At 40.5% G+C, this 20822-nt stretch overlaps 2 protein-coding genes across 2 annotated transcripts; one reads left to right on the forward strand and one right to left on the reverse strand.

The window, feature by feature from the left end:
- The first annotated feature begins 1455 nt into the window (after positions 1-1455).
- On the forward strand, positions 1456-3951 carry c17h12orf43 (chromosome 17 C12orf43 homolog). Its single transcript, XM_015972035.3, has 6 exons — positions 1456-1709; positions 1888-1918; positions 3014-3112; positions 3183-3253; positions 3348-3435; positions 3519-3951. Exons 1-6 carry the CDS (start codon positions 1601-1603, stop codon positions 3829-3831), a joined length of 711 nt encoding a protein of 236 aa, XP_015827521.3. The 5' UTR covers positions 1456-1600; the 3' UTR covers positions 3832-3951.
- On the reverse strand, positions 3948-14034 carry hnf1a (HNF1 homeobox a). The gene is made up of 10 exons (XM_015972034.3): positions 13604-14034; positions 9940-10139; positions 9676-9856; positions 9241-9443; positions 8815-8957; positions 8597-8738; positions 8347-8520; positions 8160-8275; positions 7990-8074; positions 3948-4424 (listed from the first exon to the last, which is right to left on the reverse strand). The coding sequence occupies exons 1-10, from the start codon at positions 13894-13896 to the stop codon at positions 4297-4299; spliced, it is 1665 nt and encodes a 554-aa protein (XP_015827520.1). The 5' UTR covers positions 13897-14034; the 3' UTR covers positions 3948-4296.
- Between the last annotated feature and the right edge of the window lie 6788 nt (positions 14035-20822).

Raw genomic sequence — 20822 nt, forward strand, 5'->3', positions numbered from 1 at the left:
GGAAAGCAAGCTCACAAGTTTATTTTTCTCCGTTATTGTAAATAGTAGAATAAAATGTAGCACAAGTCAACGTTGTATTTGACTTTTGAATCGTGTAGTTGGGAATCATTGAGACCTTTTGTCAGATATGATCCATTTTTAATAAGTTGGTCAAGTGCTACTTTGTGTTTGCATCTCTGGGATAAATGAAGAAAACAGAATAGAAGTATCTGTGATCACTTGTACCTCTAGATCCTAATGCCATCTTTGTCTAAAACCATTTGTTTATTCACCTCATTGTGGTTACACTCTTACCCAATCCCTTAAAGTGTGGTTGTTTTGGTTTATTCGGCAGCGTAATACTATTCATTTTCCATTTTGAGGCTGAATTTGACCAAATATGGTTTTGGATCTGTCCCAAGTCTGTGCTCTGATGCTGCGTTATCAGATTACTAATGAAATACCACAGGAGCATACAACTAAACCACCCAGGGAGTTCATCAGTTTATCTATTTTTGAAGACACTACAGGCTGATACAACATCTGAGTCTCTTCTCTTCACAGGAACATGTACAGTTAGCAAGTTTTAACCCATTTTCATCAAATATCTACAACTGTGGAACTCATTTCTGATGCTACTTTGCACGCCAGCCCTATGATTGGTCTTGGACTGATTGAGCTTATACTTTATAGAAAACCTTATATTGATTTGATTGGCTGATAATTTATTGTGATGCTGTTTAGTTGTTTTCCATTTCCAGGGTGGCAACCCTGATAAGTGAGGAGGCCTATGAGTAGGTGAAAACAATTAATGTCAAATTTATAGCTGCAAATCAGAAAAGTGCCTTGATTGCTGGTGTTATTTTTTATGTTGGGAAAGTTAATGTTTGTTGACCAATGAGAAAACATGGCCACAAGCAATTGCAAAATTGGTTTAACTCCTCTTTTTACCACCTCTGTTAAATATTTCATCTTATACTGGTGCCTTGAATACAGTAGGAAGCAGTTCTAACATTTCATGTAATAATCGTGGACATTAGAAGACTAACTTTTACAAATTGATTAGTAACTCAACATTTAGTAGGCCATTATTAACCTGAACAGATGGGATATCAGTCACACTTTACTTAATAGGTCCTTATAAATGTTGGATTTAGTGGATGAATGTAAGACAGCTGCTGGCTGTTCAACATGTGAGTAGTAGTTTACTGAAATGCCTTGAGATTTGTACACAATTCTAAAATCTGCACTAAAAGACCATGTGATGGACTCAAACATCTACTTTTACTGTTACATGTTGCATGTTGTATACTTTTTATATTGCTGGACTTTACAAGTGACGCTATTATGTGTTAGCAGAATTCTTATGAATAAAAATGGCTAAACAAAATGTTTTTTATTTAATTTTATATTCTCTTGAAAATGAAGTTTGAAGTTGCATGTAGATAAAGCTTAATTCAGCTGTACACAGGCAGAGAATAGTTTGTTTTGTTGCAACATTTTGTTTTACAAAGTTTTTTGTTTGAGTAAAAGCGGCTAAAATGAGTAGTGTTATTTGGTACTAAAAGACTACATCACCCAGAATCCTTAGCTGGACGCAAACAACAGCACGTGGGCCAATATGGCGGCCCACGTTAGAGAGATGGTTTCTGAGGAGTCAAGTAGCGACGACGAAGAGCTTAGAAAGTGTCGAGAGGCAGTTTGGGACACTCAGACAAACAAAACAAAAGGTAAGTGTTTATTTTTATAATTTTTTTTGTCTCAGGGTAAGTAGTTAATACTGATAAACGTTTTAGTTAGACGAGAATACCACTTGTAGTAGTGAATTGTAGTAGTTGTTTAAGACTTGTGTAAATGAGGCATCTTTCTGAAGCAAAGGCTGACAACGATTTTATTTTATTTTTCCAGATGGAGACCGCAAAGTGAAAGACTCAAAGCGGTGAGTCGGTATTATAATGCGAATCACTACTACTACTAAACTTTATTTATATAGCGACTTCACATGGCCCAAGGACCAAACAAAGCGCTGCACAGCAGAAATTAATATAAAAAATAAAAACATAAAACCATTTAAAAACCAACAAAAACATGTAGATAAAATCTAGGTGGGGCAGCAAAGAAGTGCGCGTTAGCTTAACATGCTAAATCAGTGTGTTGCCTGTATTTAATTTTATTTAGGTGGCAGCGAGTTACAAAATAGCGGAGAACGCATCTAAATCTGCGCTGTATTTTACTGAAGAAAAATAAATATTTTGTAAGCTTCAGATGTTGCGAGGCTGCCACCGCCACGATTTGAGCTCGGCCCTGCTGATTAAATGAAGATCTGCTGCTGCTAAATGACTGCTCCGTATTTTAGCGTCTACAGAGTGAAAAACACACCAAAGCTAGAATCTTCGGTCAAAACAAACCTTAATCAGTATTAATACAGAATAGATCAAAACCATATTATGTCGATGATCAAAACACACTCACTGTGTTCATTCATACACGTGTGCATGCATATCTTTTGACTCATCTGTCATCACTTCCTATTTTTTTTCTCCTTGTGGCACAAATATGCAGGTGTACTTTTGAACAATAACATAAAGCTTAAAGGACCCAGATCATGCTATTTTAAACACGTGAGAGCAAAGGTAGGCACAATAGCGCTATTGAGATGCAATTTCATCTTAGATGCGAGTTATTTTCATCAGCCAGAGTTTGCTCCTGGAAATGAACCACTCTGAAGCTCTGCCTGTGTCCACTTCAACTACAACAGCATCTTAGTAAGTTTATTTTTATAGCACTTTCACTGACAAGTCACAAAGTGCATCACGGACAACAGTATCTTAAGGCTTTTCCTTAAAATCTTAAAACTTGCAGCTGAGACAGGAAAATGCATAAACGCTGCCAAAAAAAAGGGGTTGGGGGTATTTTTCATGAGGAATTAACTGTCACAAAGTAAAAAGCTCCAAAATGTGGATTTTCCATGATATGGTCTCTTTACTGTTTTTTTTTTTTTTTTTTTTTTTTTTTTTTTTTTGTCCTGTAACAGTATTGTTGTCGCTGCTCATGAACATGATGGCAACGAGCTCCAGGTCACCAAAGGATTTCAAACACATGTGGCTAAAAAGCTGGAACATTTTCTTGACAGGTAACTTGATAGGAAAATATGGTACTGATATTGGGAAATTTGATTTTAATCAGTGTTGTGTGATTTACAGTTGCATTTCAGAAATGAAGCCTAAAACCTTAAATTGTTTGGAAACTACAAACAGTGATGACATTGGTGATGGTAACGTTTCAGCATTTTAAGCAGATTTTGTTTTTACCCTTTAAAAATATTTTTTTAAACTTATTTATTTATTTATTTATTTATTTTCATTTAGGTTTTCATCTGTTTTCTACATCCATCCCTGGACAGAAAGCTGATAATCCTCCCGAACCAGTGAGGCGTCGGCCTGTTCCCAGCTCAAGGTTTTTCACTTTTTTATCTATTTATTTTTGAAAGATTTAATTATCAGTTTGACTTCTGTGTAACATTTCTCTGCCTCTTACAGTGACAGCGACAGTGAAATGGAAACAAGGCTGAAGGAGGCAGTGGTGTCAGTGAAAGATCTGTTGCCTTCATCAACATTTACCTCCACTGCATCCTCTTCATCATCAGAGCCTCACAACTCAGAAAAAACACAGAGAAAGAAGAAAGTTGCAAAGGAAGAAGCGAGTCATGTTGTCAGGAAAAAGAAAAAGAGGAAACAAAATGATGGAGAGAGTGAGCAAGTGGACTCTGGTGAAGATGCTCATGATGAAAGCAGCAGTGAGCACAGGAACCTGGAGCAGGAACACATGAAAATAAAACAAAACAAAAAATAAACACAAACAAAGAAACTTTGAGCTGAGATTTGACAGTAAACATTTTTGTGGGTTTTTGTTTGTGTGTTGAAGTGAGTTTTGGGATTAAAATGGCTTCAGAATAAAGAAGGGACTCATTTTGCTCGTTTCAAAAACTTAATTCTCATGAAAACTTAAAAAAAGCATTTTGGTTGCAAATTTAAAAAGAATATAAATTGCATTTATACCAGAAGTTACAAGTTTTTAATTTTACAGAATATTATTTTAATAAAAATAGATGCTGGTGTTGATCTTGTTAATCCTCTGCTGATTTCAGTAAGTCTCTTCTGTGACTACACTTGAATAAAGTTGAGACATCGTGATTATAGCCTTCTGTCTCCAGGTTTATCTGGAAAGGTACACCAGCTGTAGATGCCCGTCCCAAAACCCCATCAGGCTTTAGAGTCCAGCTGAAGGGCAGGAGACACGAAAGAGCCAGAGAAGGTTTTACTGTGCTGTGGAGACCATTTGTGAAGGCATGTAGGAGCTGATGTCTGTGGGTGAAGATGAGAGGAGGTGAGGCTGATGACGTTCTGTCTGGGAGGAAGGATACAGCTCCAGGCTCTCAGAAGCAGCTGGGAACAAAAGTTAGAAAATATGTTCATTTCAAGCTTTTGTCCAGAAAATGTTGCTGTTATAAGTATTATCACTGCAGCTAACTTGGCAGACATTTAAAAATCCATTTTGACAGAAGACCAAATGATTAAATATTCAACTAGTTTTATACACAGCAGTTAAGAGTAATTTGAAGATTTAGGATTAAAAGTTGAAACTATATGGAATTATCTTTAGTAAATAAATATTGGTAACATTTCTTTAAAGGTGCAATATGTATGAATATAATAAGAATTTTAAAGTGAGAAAATCCCAAAAGAGTAATGTTTCAGTCATTTTGGGAGGAAGGTTATGCTGAAACATTTCATATCCAGCTGGCTGTGGTGATTGTCCGCTTTTCTCCTTTCAAAGCAAAGGAAGGAGGGACGTAGCTACTGTTTACCATCAGTGAGCGTGAGGTTGTCATGTCTCTGCGAGCTAAAGCCTGATTTATACTTCTCCGTGTGCGTCGGTGCCGAGACACGCAACGCCATTACACGCCATTGGCGCAAGGGCTCTTCGACGAGCTCACAGAGGGTAATGGAGACATGCCCAAAATTTTAAACATCCGTCGAAAGTGACGGAGACCGCAAGCTTGTGACTAGTCAGGACGCCGCTTCCTGTAAATTCATTACCAGCACCGCCTTTGCCTCATTAAAAAGTAAAAAGCTATCTGGCGGCAGACCCAGAACAGATTGAAGAACGCATCGCTGAAAAAGTCCAAAAACATGAACGTTTATTCACCCGTGACTGAAGGAGTACAAAAAACATGGATGGAAATGATGGGAAACGTGGGTTTAGAGGTGGCGGAGAACGAAAGACAAATTTGTCTGTGTTATAAAGTCTCTGAAATACATAAACACATTAGTAAATACACAATCGTGGACCAGATACACGAGTGTTCTGGTGGCAGGACCACAGAAAAGGGCAACGCCCTCTTGTTATCCTAGTGGGGAATTGTTTTGCAACACTCCGCTGCCTGCACATGTGGAATTCTTTCCAATACTCCATGTGGGTGTCTCCGTTGTGGAGCTCAGAGAAGTATAAACTACTGCAGCCGACAATTGTACTTTGACGACAGCCGGCGAAAAGCTCCACAATTATGTAAAGTGGTTGCAGTAATCAAATTTAACCACAGGATGACATTTTTTACTTCAGCTCTACATACAGGTGCTGAACACAACAATAAAAAGCAAGCACATTAAAAAATACAACAAAAGATAAAAAAAATTAAACAGATTAAAAACAACAATTAAAAACAAGACAAAGTTGTAGACCCCGTGGTGAAAGTTGTTTCTTATGTGTCAAAACAACAATGGTTTAAACCTTGAGTTTAGAAACTCTTTTCATTTATAGGCCAGACTTGTATGGCTTAGTAACAAAGACTTTCTCCGGGTACAAAAAATCAGCATAAATCTAAAGACAACCTTTGAAAAACCTGCAGGAATTTCGACCAAGGCCTTTTAAACAGATGACAAGAAAAGCACAAAGAAACAAGGCCTGGGACTCTGTAAACCTTTTTTCTGTTTGTGTAAAAAAGATAACTTATTTCTTCCATAACGCCCGATTTGTATCACTTTGGTTTGTAAGCTGTTAAAACGACCCTTTCATTTATTAAACATGTCCTCTAACGCTTGTCAACAATAAACCCAAACAATAGGTATCTCTTTAACAACGGGGTAGCTTAATGTCTAATATACAGGTGCTGGCCAGTAAATTAGAATATCATCAAAAGGTTGAAAATATTTCAGTAATTCCATTCAAAACGTGAAACTTGTACATTATATTCATGCAATGCACACAGACCAATGTATTTCCAATGTTCATTACATTTAAATTTGATATTCATAAGTGACAACTAATGAAAACTCCAAATTTGGTATCTCAAAAAATTAGAATATTCTGAAAAGGCTGAATATAGAAGACACCTGCTGCCACTCTAATCAGCTGATTTACTCAAAACACCTGCAAAGGCCTTTAAAAGGTCCCTCAGTCTTGTTTTGAAGGCACCACAATCATGGGGAAGACTTCTGACTTAACAGCTGTCCAAAAGACAATCATTGACACCTTGCACAAGGAGGGCAAGACACAAAAGGTGATTGCTAAAGAAGCTGGCTGTTCGCAGAGCTCTGTGTCCAAGCACATTAACAGACAGGCGAAGGGACGGAAAAAATGTGGTAGAAAAAAGTGTACAAGCTCTAGGGATAACCGCACCCTGCAGAGAATTGTGACGACAAACCCATTCAAAAATGTGGGGGAGATCCACAAAGAGTGGACTGCAGCTGGAGTCAGCGCTTCAAGAACCACCACGAGGAGACTCATGAAAGACATGGGATTCAGGTGTCGCATTCCGTGTGTCAAGCCACTCTTGAACAAGAAACAGCGCAAGAAGCGTCTCGCCTGGGCCAAGGACAAAAAGGACTGGACTGATGCTGAGTGGTCCAAAGTTATGTTTTCTGATGAAAGCAAGTTCTGCATTTCCTTTGGAAATCAAGGACCCAGAGTCTGGAGGAAGAGCGGAGAAGCACAGAATCCACGTTGCATGAGGTCCAGTGTAAAGTTTCCACCGTCAGTGATGGTGTGGGGTGCCATGTCATCTGCCGGTGTTGGCCCACTCTGTTTCCTGAGGTCCAGGGTCAATGCAGCCGTCTACCAGGAAGTTTTAGAGCACTTCATGCTTCCTGCTGCTGACCAACTTTATGGGGATGCAGACTTCACCTTTCAACAGGACTTGGCACCTGCACACAGTGCCAAAACCACCAGCACCTGGTTCAAGGACCATGGTATCCCTGTCCTTGATTGGCCAGCAAACTCGCCTGACCTTAACCCCATAGAAAATCTATGGGGTATTGTGAAGCGGAGGATGCAATACGCTAGACCCAACAATGCAGAGGAGCTGAAGACGACTATCAGAGCAACCTGGGCTCTCATAACACCTGAGCAGTGCCACAGACTGATCGAGTCCATGCCACGCCGCATTACTGCAGTTATTGAGGCAAAAGGAGCCCCGACTAAGTATTGAGTGCTATACATGCACATTCTTTTCATGTTCATTCTTTTCAGTTGGCCAACATTAGAGAAACAAACATTTTTTCATTGGCCTTTAGAATATTCTAATTTTCTGAGATACCAGATTTGATGTTTTCATTGGTTGTCACCTATAAATATCAAAATTAAACGTAATAAACATCGGAAATACATTGGTCTGTGTGCATTGCATGAATATAATGTACAAGTTTCACGTTTTGAATGGAATTACTGAAATATTTTCAACCTTTTGATGATATTCTAATTTACTGGGCAGCACCTGTAATGTTACTGAAGAAAATGTCAAACATTAAAATTAATCCCATCATAAAGAAACTTTTAACATTTAATCTAAAATGATGTTTAATTGCTTGTAATAACTATAAAAACAATTAATGAGTGAGTAACAACTCAGGTAATCAAAGTGCCTTTTAAAAAGGCTCAGTCCTTGATTTATGTTGGGGATCTGTTGGTAATGTCTGCAACACATTCAGCAGGCCTGTATTAAGTGTGTTTTACCTGGCACAGGTGTGTGTGGCTGCAAGTGTAAAGAATCCTCCTGTATAGGTGAGTCTGTGTCTTCATCTGGATCTGCTGTTAGGATCTGAACAAAACCAAATTGAGGAAGAAGATGTGAAGATTAGATTCCTGAGACTCTGAGAGAGCAACAAACCCATCAGAACCAGTACCTGTCTGACTGCAGCCAGACTGGTGAGTGTCCCCAGACTGCTGCTGTCAGCGATGAGCATGGCCTGAGACAGCAAACTGGATGAGTGGTACTGGGGTGAGTCCAGCTTGTTATACACTATGAGGAAGAACAGGCGCCTCAGTATTCAGCTCTTGTGTTAAACTGCTGTGATGTTGTTGAGGTCTTACTGTGACATGGCAGCTGTGCCATGGTCGCCATGAAGGGGCTCTGGAGCTGCTGAGGTATCTGCTGCTGGTGGGATGTGTGGAGCTGCTGCTGGAATGAGATCGGCTGGAGGGTGGTGAAACCACCTCCCATGTTGTTTATGACAGGAACGGTCTGAGGCTGCGTGGAAGCTAAACCTGTATGTGAAACATCAGACGTCACAGTAAAAACCAAACACTAGACATAACCTGAAAAATGAAGCATCTGTGTTACCGATGAGAAGAGAAGACTCCCCGAGACTCATGACGCTGGGCACTGAGGCCATGATGAGGCTTTGTGAGGAGGCAGGGGGGGCAGACAGACTGTGCAGAGAGGTCAGAGTGCTTACTGGGGGCAGTGGGCCACTGCTGGACACCTGTAATCAAAGAAAAAGCATGGTCATGATGGCATCTTTGATGGCTGACGAAGAATACAGGAGCACATCATCTCACCAGCTTAGGGTTATGGTTCTCAAGGAGTGTGTGGCTGGGTTCCAGTTGGACGGGACTGACCACAAGATGCCCCACTCGCTCCCCTGCGCTGCTTCTCACTGAGCTAGCTGGCTCACATAATATGTGCTGACTGTATTTCACACCTGGATAATAATGACAGGTCAGGTTTCAGAGCAAATACAACAATGATGGTTAACACACACATCAGAACCAGTATAGTCAAGTACTCTCTCCACAGAAAAGCTGTTTCAGCATGACACACAAGCTTTAAATTCTGAGAAAAGGTTTCCAAATGACCCCTGCTTTTAATTTGGTCGCCTTCTTCGTTTTTACTATAGATTTAGATTTCTACTTTATAAATGTTTACATTTAACCTTTTCCTTTACAATCATCGCCTCATAGATGCGAGGGTTGCTGAGGTTTTACCATGTTCAGGACTTGGAGGAAGTGCGTGATTGGAGGAGGGAGCCGACTGGGTGGTGAAGGATGTGTCCAGGGCCAGCTTGTGGCGAAAGGCCTCCTCTTTACGGCGGTTGGCGAACCAGTTGTACACTCGGACCTCAGTAACCAGGTTGGAGCCCAGACCTGCTAGCTGGGAGGGAGATACCCCTCTCTGGAGACACTCGGCCCTGATTTGGATACAACATAAACTGATAAATGGCTTAATTTTGTGAAAAATGTTGAATTTAACAACAGTTATTTATAAAATATGTTCATTTCACATATAACATGTTTTCAGGAAAGATATAGATTAGATTAAAGTTCATCTCAACATGTGAGACTAGATCAATTTGAAGCACGTAGCATTTATAATTCAGGTATTATCTGGCCAATTTAACCCCACTGAGGTCTGATCTTTACTTGTTACACTCCTCCACCAGTCCTTCCCTTTCTTCCTTGCTGGGGTTCTTCTGTCGTTCATAGGCGTTAAAGAGGATCTGCAGGGACGCTGGACCCCACTTGAACCTGTTCCTGCGTCCTTTCTTAGTCTCCTCCCCTTGTTCTTCTGCAGGTGCTAGACCGTGCTTAGCATTGGTGAACTCTGGAGAGGAATGAAAGACGTTACCGTGACCAGTGTGTCTCCACAGCAAGAAGAGCATGCTCAACAAAAGCTTATGTACTCACGCTGGCTGATCTCACACTGCTTCTTGACGTACCAGCTGTACAGGGCGGCTCTCTTTTGGTTCTTCATGGGTGTGCCTTTATTGAGGTGCTGGGAGAGGTGGGACTGGTTGAGTCCCGTGGACTCTACCACCTCTCTCTGAGGTAGGTTGTGCTGCTGCATGTAGCTTTTCACCATTTTTGCAACATGCCAGGGGTCTTCCCTGTTCAGCAGAGGTGAAGGAACTTAATACATTTACTACATATTTGATAATTTCCAAATCTCTGGCAGAAATGGACATAAACACAAAACTTTGAAAAGCTATCGCCACCTTAGAGATTTACTTAGCATTTTTATTAAAAAACCCTTTAAAGTCTCAGATCAGCAATCGTAGTTCAGTATGAGACAAAGGTACCCTGAGTAATTACAAAATGCAATTTTCATACGATTTCATTTATTAAAGGAAAAAGCTATCCAAACCAACAGAGCCTAAACTTACTCACTGATTTCAACACTATTGGTGGCAGTGACTGCGTCTTTCAGATCTCTGGAAAATGTTTGCCCCACTCTTCTTTGCTTTGCTTAAATTCAGTCAAATCGGAGGTTTTCCAGCCCAGACGACCTATTTAAGGTCAAAAGTTATACATATCCTTTAGGGTTTTCTGGTAGAGAGCAGATTTTATGGTTTCTCCCAATCTCCAAACTTCCATTTCTATCTAAAATCATGGAGAAAAGAGCTTATGCTCAGCTTTCACTTCAAATTGAGGATCTTCATTTCCTAGAAAAACTCTAATCTGGTTTCAGACCAAATCATAGTACTGCCAATATGCATGTTATTAAATACCATATATCCTGGTGTCCATGAAAAAAGGCTCTTGTGTTATGAAATTACTTCTTGGCCTGTCAGTGGCTTTTGATACAGTTGATAACAACATCTTGCTTGGAAGGCTTGAAGCGTGGGTGGGAGGTAAAGAAGCCCCTCCTAAATTATTCTGCTCCTGCATCCTATCTGACAGATAGATCCTTTAGCATTAACATTGATGACAGTTCCTCTCAATTTGTGCCGCTTCCCTGGGGAGTATCTCAAGGATTGATATTGGGACCACTTCATTTCTCAATCTACATCCTTCAGTTTGGAAAAATCCTGCCAAAAACATGGCATGAACTACCACTTATATGCTGACAATTGTCAGATTTATTTGGCTTTCAATTGGCCTTTCAGTACTCTTAAGCCTAGGGTACACATAAGACAACTGCGCTGTGCCACGGTTTTGGTAAGTCGCTACGCTGCTGAACGCTTCTCGGAAAATCGTACAATAGTCACAATATCCCGCGGAAATTGAGAACAGGAAGAGGAAAGTGACTCTTTTGTCTATATGTGATCAGACCTGCCGTTGTGTTTTGTGAGACTCTAATTCATTAACAATGGGTAAGTAAGCTATTTATTAGAATATTTTAAGATCAATAGTATTTTAAAGTTATCAATACTGTAATCAAGTAGCATTTATACGTTCTTTGTTTATGCTGTGGCGGTTGGGTTTGTGCTGTATAGCCTTGACGCGTCACAATGTCTTCTGTAAAGTACTCCACAATGTTGGAAACAGCCACGCCACGGCTCTTGAACTTGAACAGTCGCCTATCTTCAGCGCATCCGTGCAGACTAGCCTTTCTGGGACGTGGCATTGTGTTCCCTGTGTAGCCACTCTCAGTAACTTTAATGGCTTTTTTTAATGGCGTCGCTGCTGTGACGTGTTGCAGCACATCGGTCTTCTGTGTGCCCCGAGCTATACTCTCATGTCTCTCAGAGGTTAAAAATTGGCTTGCATCTGATTTTCTATGGCAACAAAAATATTCTTACAATTTTTTTCAACTCAAAAATATTTTTCTGTGTAACACTTCCTCTCCTCTCTCCTTCATCTTCAAACCCTGCTTGAATGGCCTGGGGCCTTCTCATTTGCCACCACTAAGCTTTGGATTGGGCTTCTTGTCCATGTGTGGCAGGCTCCATCTCTAGCCAGGTTCAAATTTTCTCTAAAGAGACATTTTTTCGTTGGGGCTGTGGTTGTTAACCCTTTTCTAATTGTATCTCATTCTTTTTTCTTCAACCTAATGTTTGCATGGGTTTTAGTCTGTTCTTTTGTCCTTTTATCATTATGGAGTCTTTGGACTTTTGGTCAGCTGTCATGCTGTTTTTAAAGGTGCTATATAAATAAAGCTGTTATGTTATGATATGGTTTCATTAAGTCCAATGCTGCTCCAGAACATCACTCTACCACCACCGTGTTTGACTTTTTTTAAAATGCACTTTTACAGAATACTTTCTCAAACATTTTAGACCATCAAGGTTCTTTTTCAATATGAAATTGTCTATTGTATGATTTTTGATCAGCATAGTTTCTGGTTGAAGAAATATTCCAAAGAGATAATTGTGTCCTTTGCTTCTTTGCTACTGTTGAATCATGACCTCTGACCTTACCCTGAATCAAGTGAGGCCCGCCGTGTTTTAGAGGTTCTGATTACTTTTGTGGTTGACTTTCTTCAGAAGGAGGCATTGTGTTTTGTTTTTTGAGGTCTTTTAACATACGTCATGTTGTCAGACATATTTACAACAGGTCTTTTAGTAATTAAGTCTGGGTGTGACCGGTGGAATTGGACTCAGCTTTCCACATAATGTGGTAAATCACAGTTAATTCACAGGGTGGGTTGTAGCTGCTTTGATCATCTATTTCCAGTTGAAAATATTTATTACCTAGAGCTTACTAATACATACTTTTCTATTTTCTCTCTGTGTAAAATCTTGTGTGCGTAGCCATTTGCTGGACGAGAGAGATGTGTTCTTTTCCGACATATTTCAGGGTATTTCAGACAGCTACCAGTTTCTAGTGAAGTGTAGGCTGTGACAACATCAGAGTCAAAGTATGGTCACTCAGAGGGAAGTTTCAGAGGAGCTTGTTGACAGAGTGAGATAAGAGAGCGAGCACACAGGAGCAAAGTCCAGCTCTTTTAGATCACTGGAGAGGAAAAACGTGTGAAAGGTTTATGGGGTCTAATATAGAGCTATCGCTCTCAGCCCAAAGCAATGAAAATGCACAATATTTCAAACCCCCCACATTTAAGGATTATTCTCATGATTTAATCACTTATAGTGTTTTTTTAATTAAACTGTTGGTATTGCAGGTTTGGTCATAAAAGAAATTTAAAGAAAAGCATGGAGAAGTTCCTAATCAGGTCTTGAAACTGAAGGCAGAAATGTTGGCTTAAGCGTTATGCAAACACAGTCACTCATGACCAGCCTCACTCCATTAATCTTCACCTACCTGTATGCATGTAGATTATTTATTAAGAAATGGCAAAGGGAATAATGATGAGGGTAGGTAATTAGTAACTAGCAAAGGAGGAACCCTCTTTAAATTCCCTCCAGAAGCCAGATTGCAGAGAGAGAAACAGAGAAGCAAGTGAAGGAGGGAGAGTTGGGGAAAGAAAAGAGACTCAGGATTAGCGGTGTAGAGAAAAAAACTGCTGCTTCAGTCCTCAAAGGTTTCTTTTGAGGAAGACAAGGAAAAGAATGGTTGAAGATCTCGATTTTTATATATGACTCAGGTCCTGCTGAACAGTAAATCTGCACAGCAGTTAGGGAGACATTAAGAAGATGCCGTGGAGCTTTCAGAGAATTTGGAATCTACTCACTGCAGTAACCGTTCCACTTCAGCCCTCAGTTTGGATGCCTCCTCTGGCGGAAGCTTCTCCAGCTCTCGGAATATAGGTGGAGGGAAGTCCATTTCTCCTTCCTCTGAGCTCTCTCCATCTCCCTTCTCTCCCCTCTCAGCCCCAGCAGTGGCCTTGTTTCGCTCTAGTTCTCCCATGGCTTGGACCAGGACATCCCGGGACAGTCCAGATTCCAACAGGGCCCAGATGAGCTGCTCCTGGAGGGCGGTCAAACGGCTCGGCCTTGCTTTGGCTGCCCTCTCCTCTCCCTCCATTTGTCCTGTCTCTTATCACACTTCTGCTTCACAAACAAACAGCACTCGCATGTGTTCTGTCACACTCAAATAGCAGCTGGACCGCCACTGTTGGGCCTCATAATGACTTGATCAGCCTCTCTTCAAATAAGGAGAAAGTATACTTTCATTTTCCTGTGTTGAATTCGCTCCTGATGTGTCCTGAGCTGCCTGGTTTTAGCTCTCCACCTGCTGTTTTGCTTTCAAAGGTCAATTTTCCTTTTTTTCTAACCTTCCTCCTCTTCACCCCCTCCTTCTTACAAGCGTCCTGTGAACTTTGTCCCCACTCCCTCAGTCCCCAACAGTGAGCAAAGTGTAATTTAAAAACAATAAGTAAAAGTGAGCAATGTTGGGATTATGACTCGATGTATAGAAAGAGCAAGTCTGAGACGTAACAGAAACAAGATGTAAAGCTGCAAAAGGAAGATTGCACAATGTGTGAATGTGTTCTTTATTTGTGACATGTATTTTTGAGACCTAGGGAAGGTTTTTTGACATACTTTACATTTGCAGCTCATGTGCTCCAGTCAAATTATAGTAGGAGTTTGGGAAATTGGTTTAATGAAATATCTGAAATCAGACAAGATATTGCCCAAAGTATATTATTTTACTTTCTGCCACTAGATGTCACTGCTGTGTAATTTATACATCAGACTTCAGGAAGCAACTTGATCTGCACCTAATCTATCTGTTCTTTTCCTTTAAAAACATGGTAAATGGCCTGTATTTGTTTGAACCTTCTTAGGGTTCTACAACCCCCCAAGGCACTTCACAACACAATCAGTCATTCACCCATACACACACATCCACACACTGGTGGGGATGAGCTACGATGTAGCCACAGCTGCCCCAACCAGAATCTGTCTTTTGAAGGACAATGCTTTGTGCACAAATAGCCTCTTTACTTATTTGTTAGCTTTACAATTTTAATACAATGCACAGAATAGAAATGTCCAGCTGTTAAATTACTTAAAGATTTTTTTTCCTGAGTGGATTGAAAAGCTAATGGCTAGTCTGAGAATGACCAGATTAAAGGTGGATTATAACAAAACAACTCTAATCTCAAAAACTATCCCACTGCTGGAAATGTTCTCATTGCAGGATTATTTACTCAAAAATTTTGTCATTCTGCCACACTTCAGAGGCTATGAGGATGGAGTGTGCAGCTCTGGTTCTCTTAAATAAGTTAAAAAAACATACATTTTACACATGTAAAATCATATTGTGGAGCACAAGGCGTAAAGTACAGCTTAAAGCAGCAATCATGGGTTTTCCCCTTTTCAGGAATTATGCTAACCTAGAAATCTAGATCAAGAGTTGCCGAAGCAATGTGACTTAGCTCTGCACGTCGGTCTAGCCACGCTCCATTGGAACCTCCACAGCCCTGATCGGTCTAGTGACTGGCCAATCACAGCGCTCTATCATTTTGGTGGGCCTGATTTTACTGTGACTGAGCAAAACTAAGATGGGGATGGCTCGTTTGAAACGGCTTTGGCATCTGATTTGGACTATCTAGACTTGGGCTTTTCTTTGAGTCAAGAGCAGATAGAGGTTCTTAAAGGTGCAGTATGTAGAAATGAAGTAAAAATGACTTCCTGTGGTAAAATTAGGTTACTGCAACCACTTTAAACAACTCTGGAGCTTTTTACCAGCTGTCGCCCCATCACAATTGTCGGCACTGCAGCGTTAACTTGTAAGAGACCCGGCAACCCCACACTCACTGATGGTAAATAGCTGCGTCTCTCCTTCCTTTGTTTAGAAAGGAGAAAAACTGACAATCCAGCAACCAGCTGGACATATATGTTTCAGTATAACCTTCCTTCCAAAATGACTGAACATTGGACTCTTTTGGGATTTTCTCACTATATTCTCACATAGTGCACCTTTAAGTTTATGTAGAAAAAGGATGTATTTGTGTCTTCTTCCACAATGTATCGCAGAATGCTCCATAGGCTGACAGCAGTGAGTGTTAATGTCATGTAGTTTGTTGTACAGTAGCATACGGAGACTATCTTAGATCCCGCCCTATGACTGAGAGCCGTCAATGGGTCATGGCCAGGCTGTGGTCACATATAGGATTACTCTCCATGCTAGAACTATGTACATGATTTTTTTTTTTTAGAAAATCACAAGGAAACTCCTACCCCTCCTACCAATAAGTAAAAATTTTTTGCTAAACCCACCCCCCATCCCAGATGCAATTTTAACTGAGCGCCACTCAGCATTAGCCAATAGAGTTAGACATTTACTTACGTCCAGATGTCAATCATGGGGGCATAAGATGTGATACAGTTTTCTACCTCTAGATGGAGTCCTATAACAACTATGGATTCATGCTTTAAAGGTCAGAGTTTATGAACTTTATAGGTTCAGTGAAGAAATTCCTCAGTCCTGTTCAAGCTTTGAGGCTGTTCAATCTACTGCCTGAATGAAGAAGGATGAATATATCCTGGCCTGGATAGGCATGGTCCATTTCCACCACACACCAGTAAATAGAACAGTCCACTGAGACTGGTACCTATCATAAAATAGAGCTGGTGGCGAGACTACGTAATGATTTTGGTTTTGTTATTTGTCCACAATGTTTTCAGCCTTCTTCTCCAAACTGATCAAACAATCTATGACAGATCATTTATTCTTTATAACCATTCAGCTGATGCCCAAAAAGTAAATCCTCCTTTTTCACTAAAATCTACAAATTTTACTCCCAATGTTTGTCTTTCATTTACCTATTGTGTTTTATCACAAGAGTTGGCAGCAATGATAAGTTGGAGGGGATCTGGAAAAAAAAGGAAAAAAAATGGGCAACGACCTTTGAGAGTTAATGGAGTCTCTTATATTTCCTCTCTTTTCTGCTTAAAACGCTAACTTTCTCTGCCTTGATCATGTTATACTATTCTCATGCTCAGCCTATCAGCACCGTTTTGTGTCGAGCTCTTGTTACCTCACCCCACCCTTGGGAAGATGGCATTATACTGTATTTGGAAGGGTAACAGAGCTCCCTCTATCTCCCTGAGACGTGCCACTGACCTGTAATTAAGACCTATTGTACTATTCAGAGGAAACTCCTCACCCAAACGGACAGAGGGCAGTGTGTGTGTGTGTGTGTGTGTGTGTGTGTGTGTGTGTGTGTGTGTGTGTGTGTGTGTGTGTGTGTGTGTGTGTGTGTGTGTGTGTGTGTGGACTTCCAACAGCCCAGATACTGCTGTGACTAATGCTGCACCACACAAGCAGGGTTTATCAAAACGGAACATATGCAGGACACATTAGAGTTCACATGTTCCCTCCAGCAGAACTCAAAGCTCTGCTGATTAGTAATGAGACACCATCCACACTTTCCATCTCTCATTAGCAAACTATTGCTCACCGCCTCGTGCTGCTAGCTTTCTCTCCACTTTGTCACTGACCCCCCCCCCCTCAAAAAATACACACACACACACACACACACATGCACACCATTCAACCCCATTGATCATGCATGCAGAAATTTAACACACCCCTAATTCTTGTCCAAATAGCCTCAGTCCCACTTCCAGAGCTTCAACGGTGTCCAGACAGGGCTCTGGCTGCAGCACTCTATGAGAATGTAATTTATCTAAGGGACAATCACAAATTTAAATCTGTTGAGATGTGTGTTAAGAGTGAGACTTTGATCTGATCAGTATGTTTTCTTGCTGTGATGAGCAGCTTTAAAATGTTTTATACATTGACAGAAAAACATTCTTCACCGTTTGCTGCTAACTCAGCATCTTGCTTATACATACTGTAAGTCAAAGCTGTCATTGTCTTTGAACTGCTCAGACTACTGATCAGACTTAGCACTAGTTGCCGGGTCACATGTTGAGTCAGTGTTGAGAAGATTAGCCAGAGCTGGCTTTAGTAGCTACTAATTAAATGCTTAAACCTCAGCAATGAATGAGCACGCAGAGCACGCATAACCCTTCTGTTATATCACACTGGATAAGCCGGTTCACAATATGGAAGACATGTTATAACAGACAAACACTGTTTTGCTTGTGATGAATCAAGATCTCATACTTTATTACAATTATGTTTTTATTTAACAAGAACCCAAAATAGTATTTGTTTGATTGTAAATTGAAATAGTACAATATAAATTTAATTTAAATAAATCTCTCAGGATAAAAATTGAATATACTTTTCATCATTATGAATTGCAAAAAATCTGACTTCCAGCTGCCGCTTTGTTTGCACAGCTTCAAAACCCACTTTCAACAGGTTAGAACAGCAGATAAGTTCCTTTTATCTGTGAATCATATCTAATAACTCCTTATCTCAACTCATGTGGAAACTGACTCAACAGCCAGCACCGACAACAAGAACTAAAACGAAATTGACAGGAAGTTACAAAATCTTTTTTCAAAATAAAGCTTGATGACCACAAAATAGAGACTGTGAGATGCATTTTTATTATTATTTTTCAACAACAACAACAACAACAACAACAATAACAACAACAACAACAATAACAACAATAACAACAACAACAATAACAATAACAATAATAATAATAATAATAATAATGATAATAATAATAATAATTATTATTATTATTATTATTATTAACAACAATAATAATAGTTATTTGGGTTGAATTTCTGTTTGTGAATGTTTGTTTATTTTTTATTTTGTTAAAAACATAAACAAACAAACAAAAAACAGAGACTGCTGCAAAATGACATTTATTTTCCATCAACAGTGTTCCACTATATTTGAGGCCAACAAGTTGTTCTGAGCTTTCTAAACTTTCTTCTATTTCTGCTCAATGAAGAGATAAATGCATTATCTCTGTTATCATTTAAAACAACTAATTCTTTATAACTGTTTGGCTGAAGCCCAAGATGTGAATCTTGTACCCAATTAAGTGTAGTATTTTCTTTAAATGTGTGCATTTGCTAAAGAAAATAGGATTTGCATCAGAAATTATTATAATTATAATAATAATAAATTATAATTTTGTTTTAATCCATTATTGAAGGTTTGCATTTTGTTTATTTGGGATAAGATAAGATAAGATAAGATAAGATAAGATAAGATAAGATAAGATAAGATAAGATAAGATAAGATAAGACTTTACTGATCCCACAGTGGGGAAATGTATGTTACTACAATACAGAGATGGATAGAGGATTTTGATTAAGTGAAGATATAATTTTCTGGTTTTATTAGAAAAAGCATTGAGCCCAAGTGCGACTAAATCCCAACGGCATGTCTTCCAGTGATGAAGCAGAGTCTGGGGACCTTGTGTTAGTCTCTCCAGTCTCTGAAGCTGAGGTCACTGAGGTGGTCAAAAAAATCCTCGGTGGCAAGGCTCCAGATGACATCCACCTGGAGTTTTTTAAGGCTCTGGAAATTGTGAAGTTGTGTTGATTGAAATGGCTCTGTAATATCCCATGGACATCGAGGGCAGTTCCAGTGGCTTGGAGTGGTGGTCTCCCTTTTCAAAAGGGGGGACCGCAGGGTGTTTTTCAACTGCAGGGATCACACTTCTGAGTCTTCTTGGTAACGTCTATTCAAGGGTCCTGGAGAGGAGGGTCTGTTAGATTGTGGAACCTCAGATTCAGGAGGAACATTTTGGTTTTCATCCTGGCTGTGGAACACTGGACCTGCTCTATACCCATAGGGGGGTCTGGAGGGTGCGTGGGAGTATGCCCAACCAATCTATGTGTGTTTTGTAGATTTGGGGAAGGTGTTTGACCACATCCCTCGAGGGACCCTGTGGAAGGTAGTCCAGGAGTATGGGGTACCAGGCCTATGGGCTGTTAGGTCCCTGTAAGGCTGGTGTCAGAGCTTGGTCCGCGTTGCCGGCAGTAAGTCGGGCTCGTTCCCAGTGAGAGTTGGACTCTGCCAAGGCTACCCTTTTTCACTGATTCTGTTCTTTACGGACAGGATTTCTAGGAGCAGCCAAGGTGTTGCGGGTATCCGTTTTGGTGGCCTGAGGATGAGGTCTATGCTTTTTGCAGATGATGTGGTCCTGCTGGCTTCATCAGAACGTGATCCCCAGCTCTCGCTGGAGTGGTTGGCAGCTGAGTGTGAAGTGGCAGGTATGAGAATCAGCTCCTCTAAATCCAAGACCATGGACTTGAATCGGAAAAGGGTAGAATGTCTTCTCTGGGCCAGGGACCAGGTTCTTCCTCAACTGGAGGAGTGTAAGTATCTTGGGGTCTTGTTTATGAGTGAGGGAAAATGGATCAGGAGATTGATAGGCAGATTGGTGCTGCTTCTGCAGTGCTGCAGGTGTTGCACCGGCCTCTCATGGTGAAGAGAGAGCTGAGCTGGAAGGCAAAACTCTAATTTTACTGATTGATCTACCCTCACCTATGGAGGTTTGGGTAGTGACCGAAAGAATGAGATCGCAATTACAAATGGACAAAAGGAGAATTCTCTGCAGGGTGTCTGGGCTCTCTCTTAGAGATAGGGTGAGACGCTCGGTCATCTGGGAGGGACTCGGAGTAGATCAGCTGTTCCTCCTCATCAAGAGGAGCCAGTTGAGATGGCTCAGGCATCTAGTTAGGATGCCTCCTGGACGCCTCCCTGGTGAGGTTTTCCGGGCACGTCTAATCGGTAGAAGACCCAAAGGACACGCTGGAGAGACTATGTTTCTCGGCTGGCCAGGGAAAGCCTTGTGGCCCCTAGAAGAGCTGGCCTAAATGGCTGGGGAGAGGGAAGTCTAGGCATTCCTGCTTAGTCTACGTCCCCGTGACCCATCTCTGGATAAGTAGAAGAGAATGAATGGAGGGATATTAGAAAAAGCAGCTTTTGGCATTTTTACTCTGCTGATATAATTAATTTACATGTTGACTGAATAGATGGCTTGTGACTGGTTGTGAATCTGGACCTTTTATTAAAAAATTGATAATTCTTGTTTCTTATAATTGAGTATGTTG

This window comes from Nothobranchius furzeri, chromosome 17, assembly GCF_043380555.1.
Source record: "Nothobranchius furzeri strain GRZ-AD chromosome 17, NfurGRZ-RIMD1, whole genome shotgun sequence".
In the NCBI taxonomy this organism is placed as follows: domain Eukaryota; kingdom Metazoa; phylum Chordata; class Actinopteri; order Cyprinodontiformes; family Nothobranchiidae; genus Nothobranchius; species Nothobranchius furzeri.

Coding starts and splice junctions, on each gene's coding strand:
- c17h12orf43 (XM_015972035.3), top strand. CDS start 1,601: ATGGCGGCCCACGTTAGAGAGATGGTTTCTGAGGAGTCAAGTAGCGAC. Junction 3,254..3,347: donor CAGTGATGACATTGGTGATG/GTAACGTTTCAG, acceptor ATTTTCATTTAG/GTTTTCATCTGTTTTCTACA. Junction 3,436..3,518: donor CGGCCTGTTCCCAGCTCAAG/GTTTTTCACTTT, acceptor TGCCTCTTACAG/TGACAGCGACAGTGAAATGG.
- hnf1a (XM_015972034.3), bottom strand. CDS start 13,896: ATGGAGGGAGAGGAGAGGGCAGCCAAAGCAAGGCCGAGCCGTTTGACC. Junction 8,739..8,814: donor AGAACCATAACCCTAAGCTG/GTGAGATGATGT, acceptor CTTTGATTACAG/GTGTCCAGCAGTGGCCCACT. Junction 8,521..8,596: donor GGAGTCTTCTCTTCTCATCG/GTAACACAGATG, acceptor TTTCACATACAG/GTTTAGCTTCCACGCAGCCT.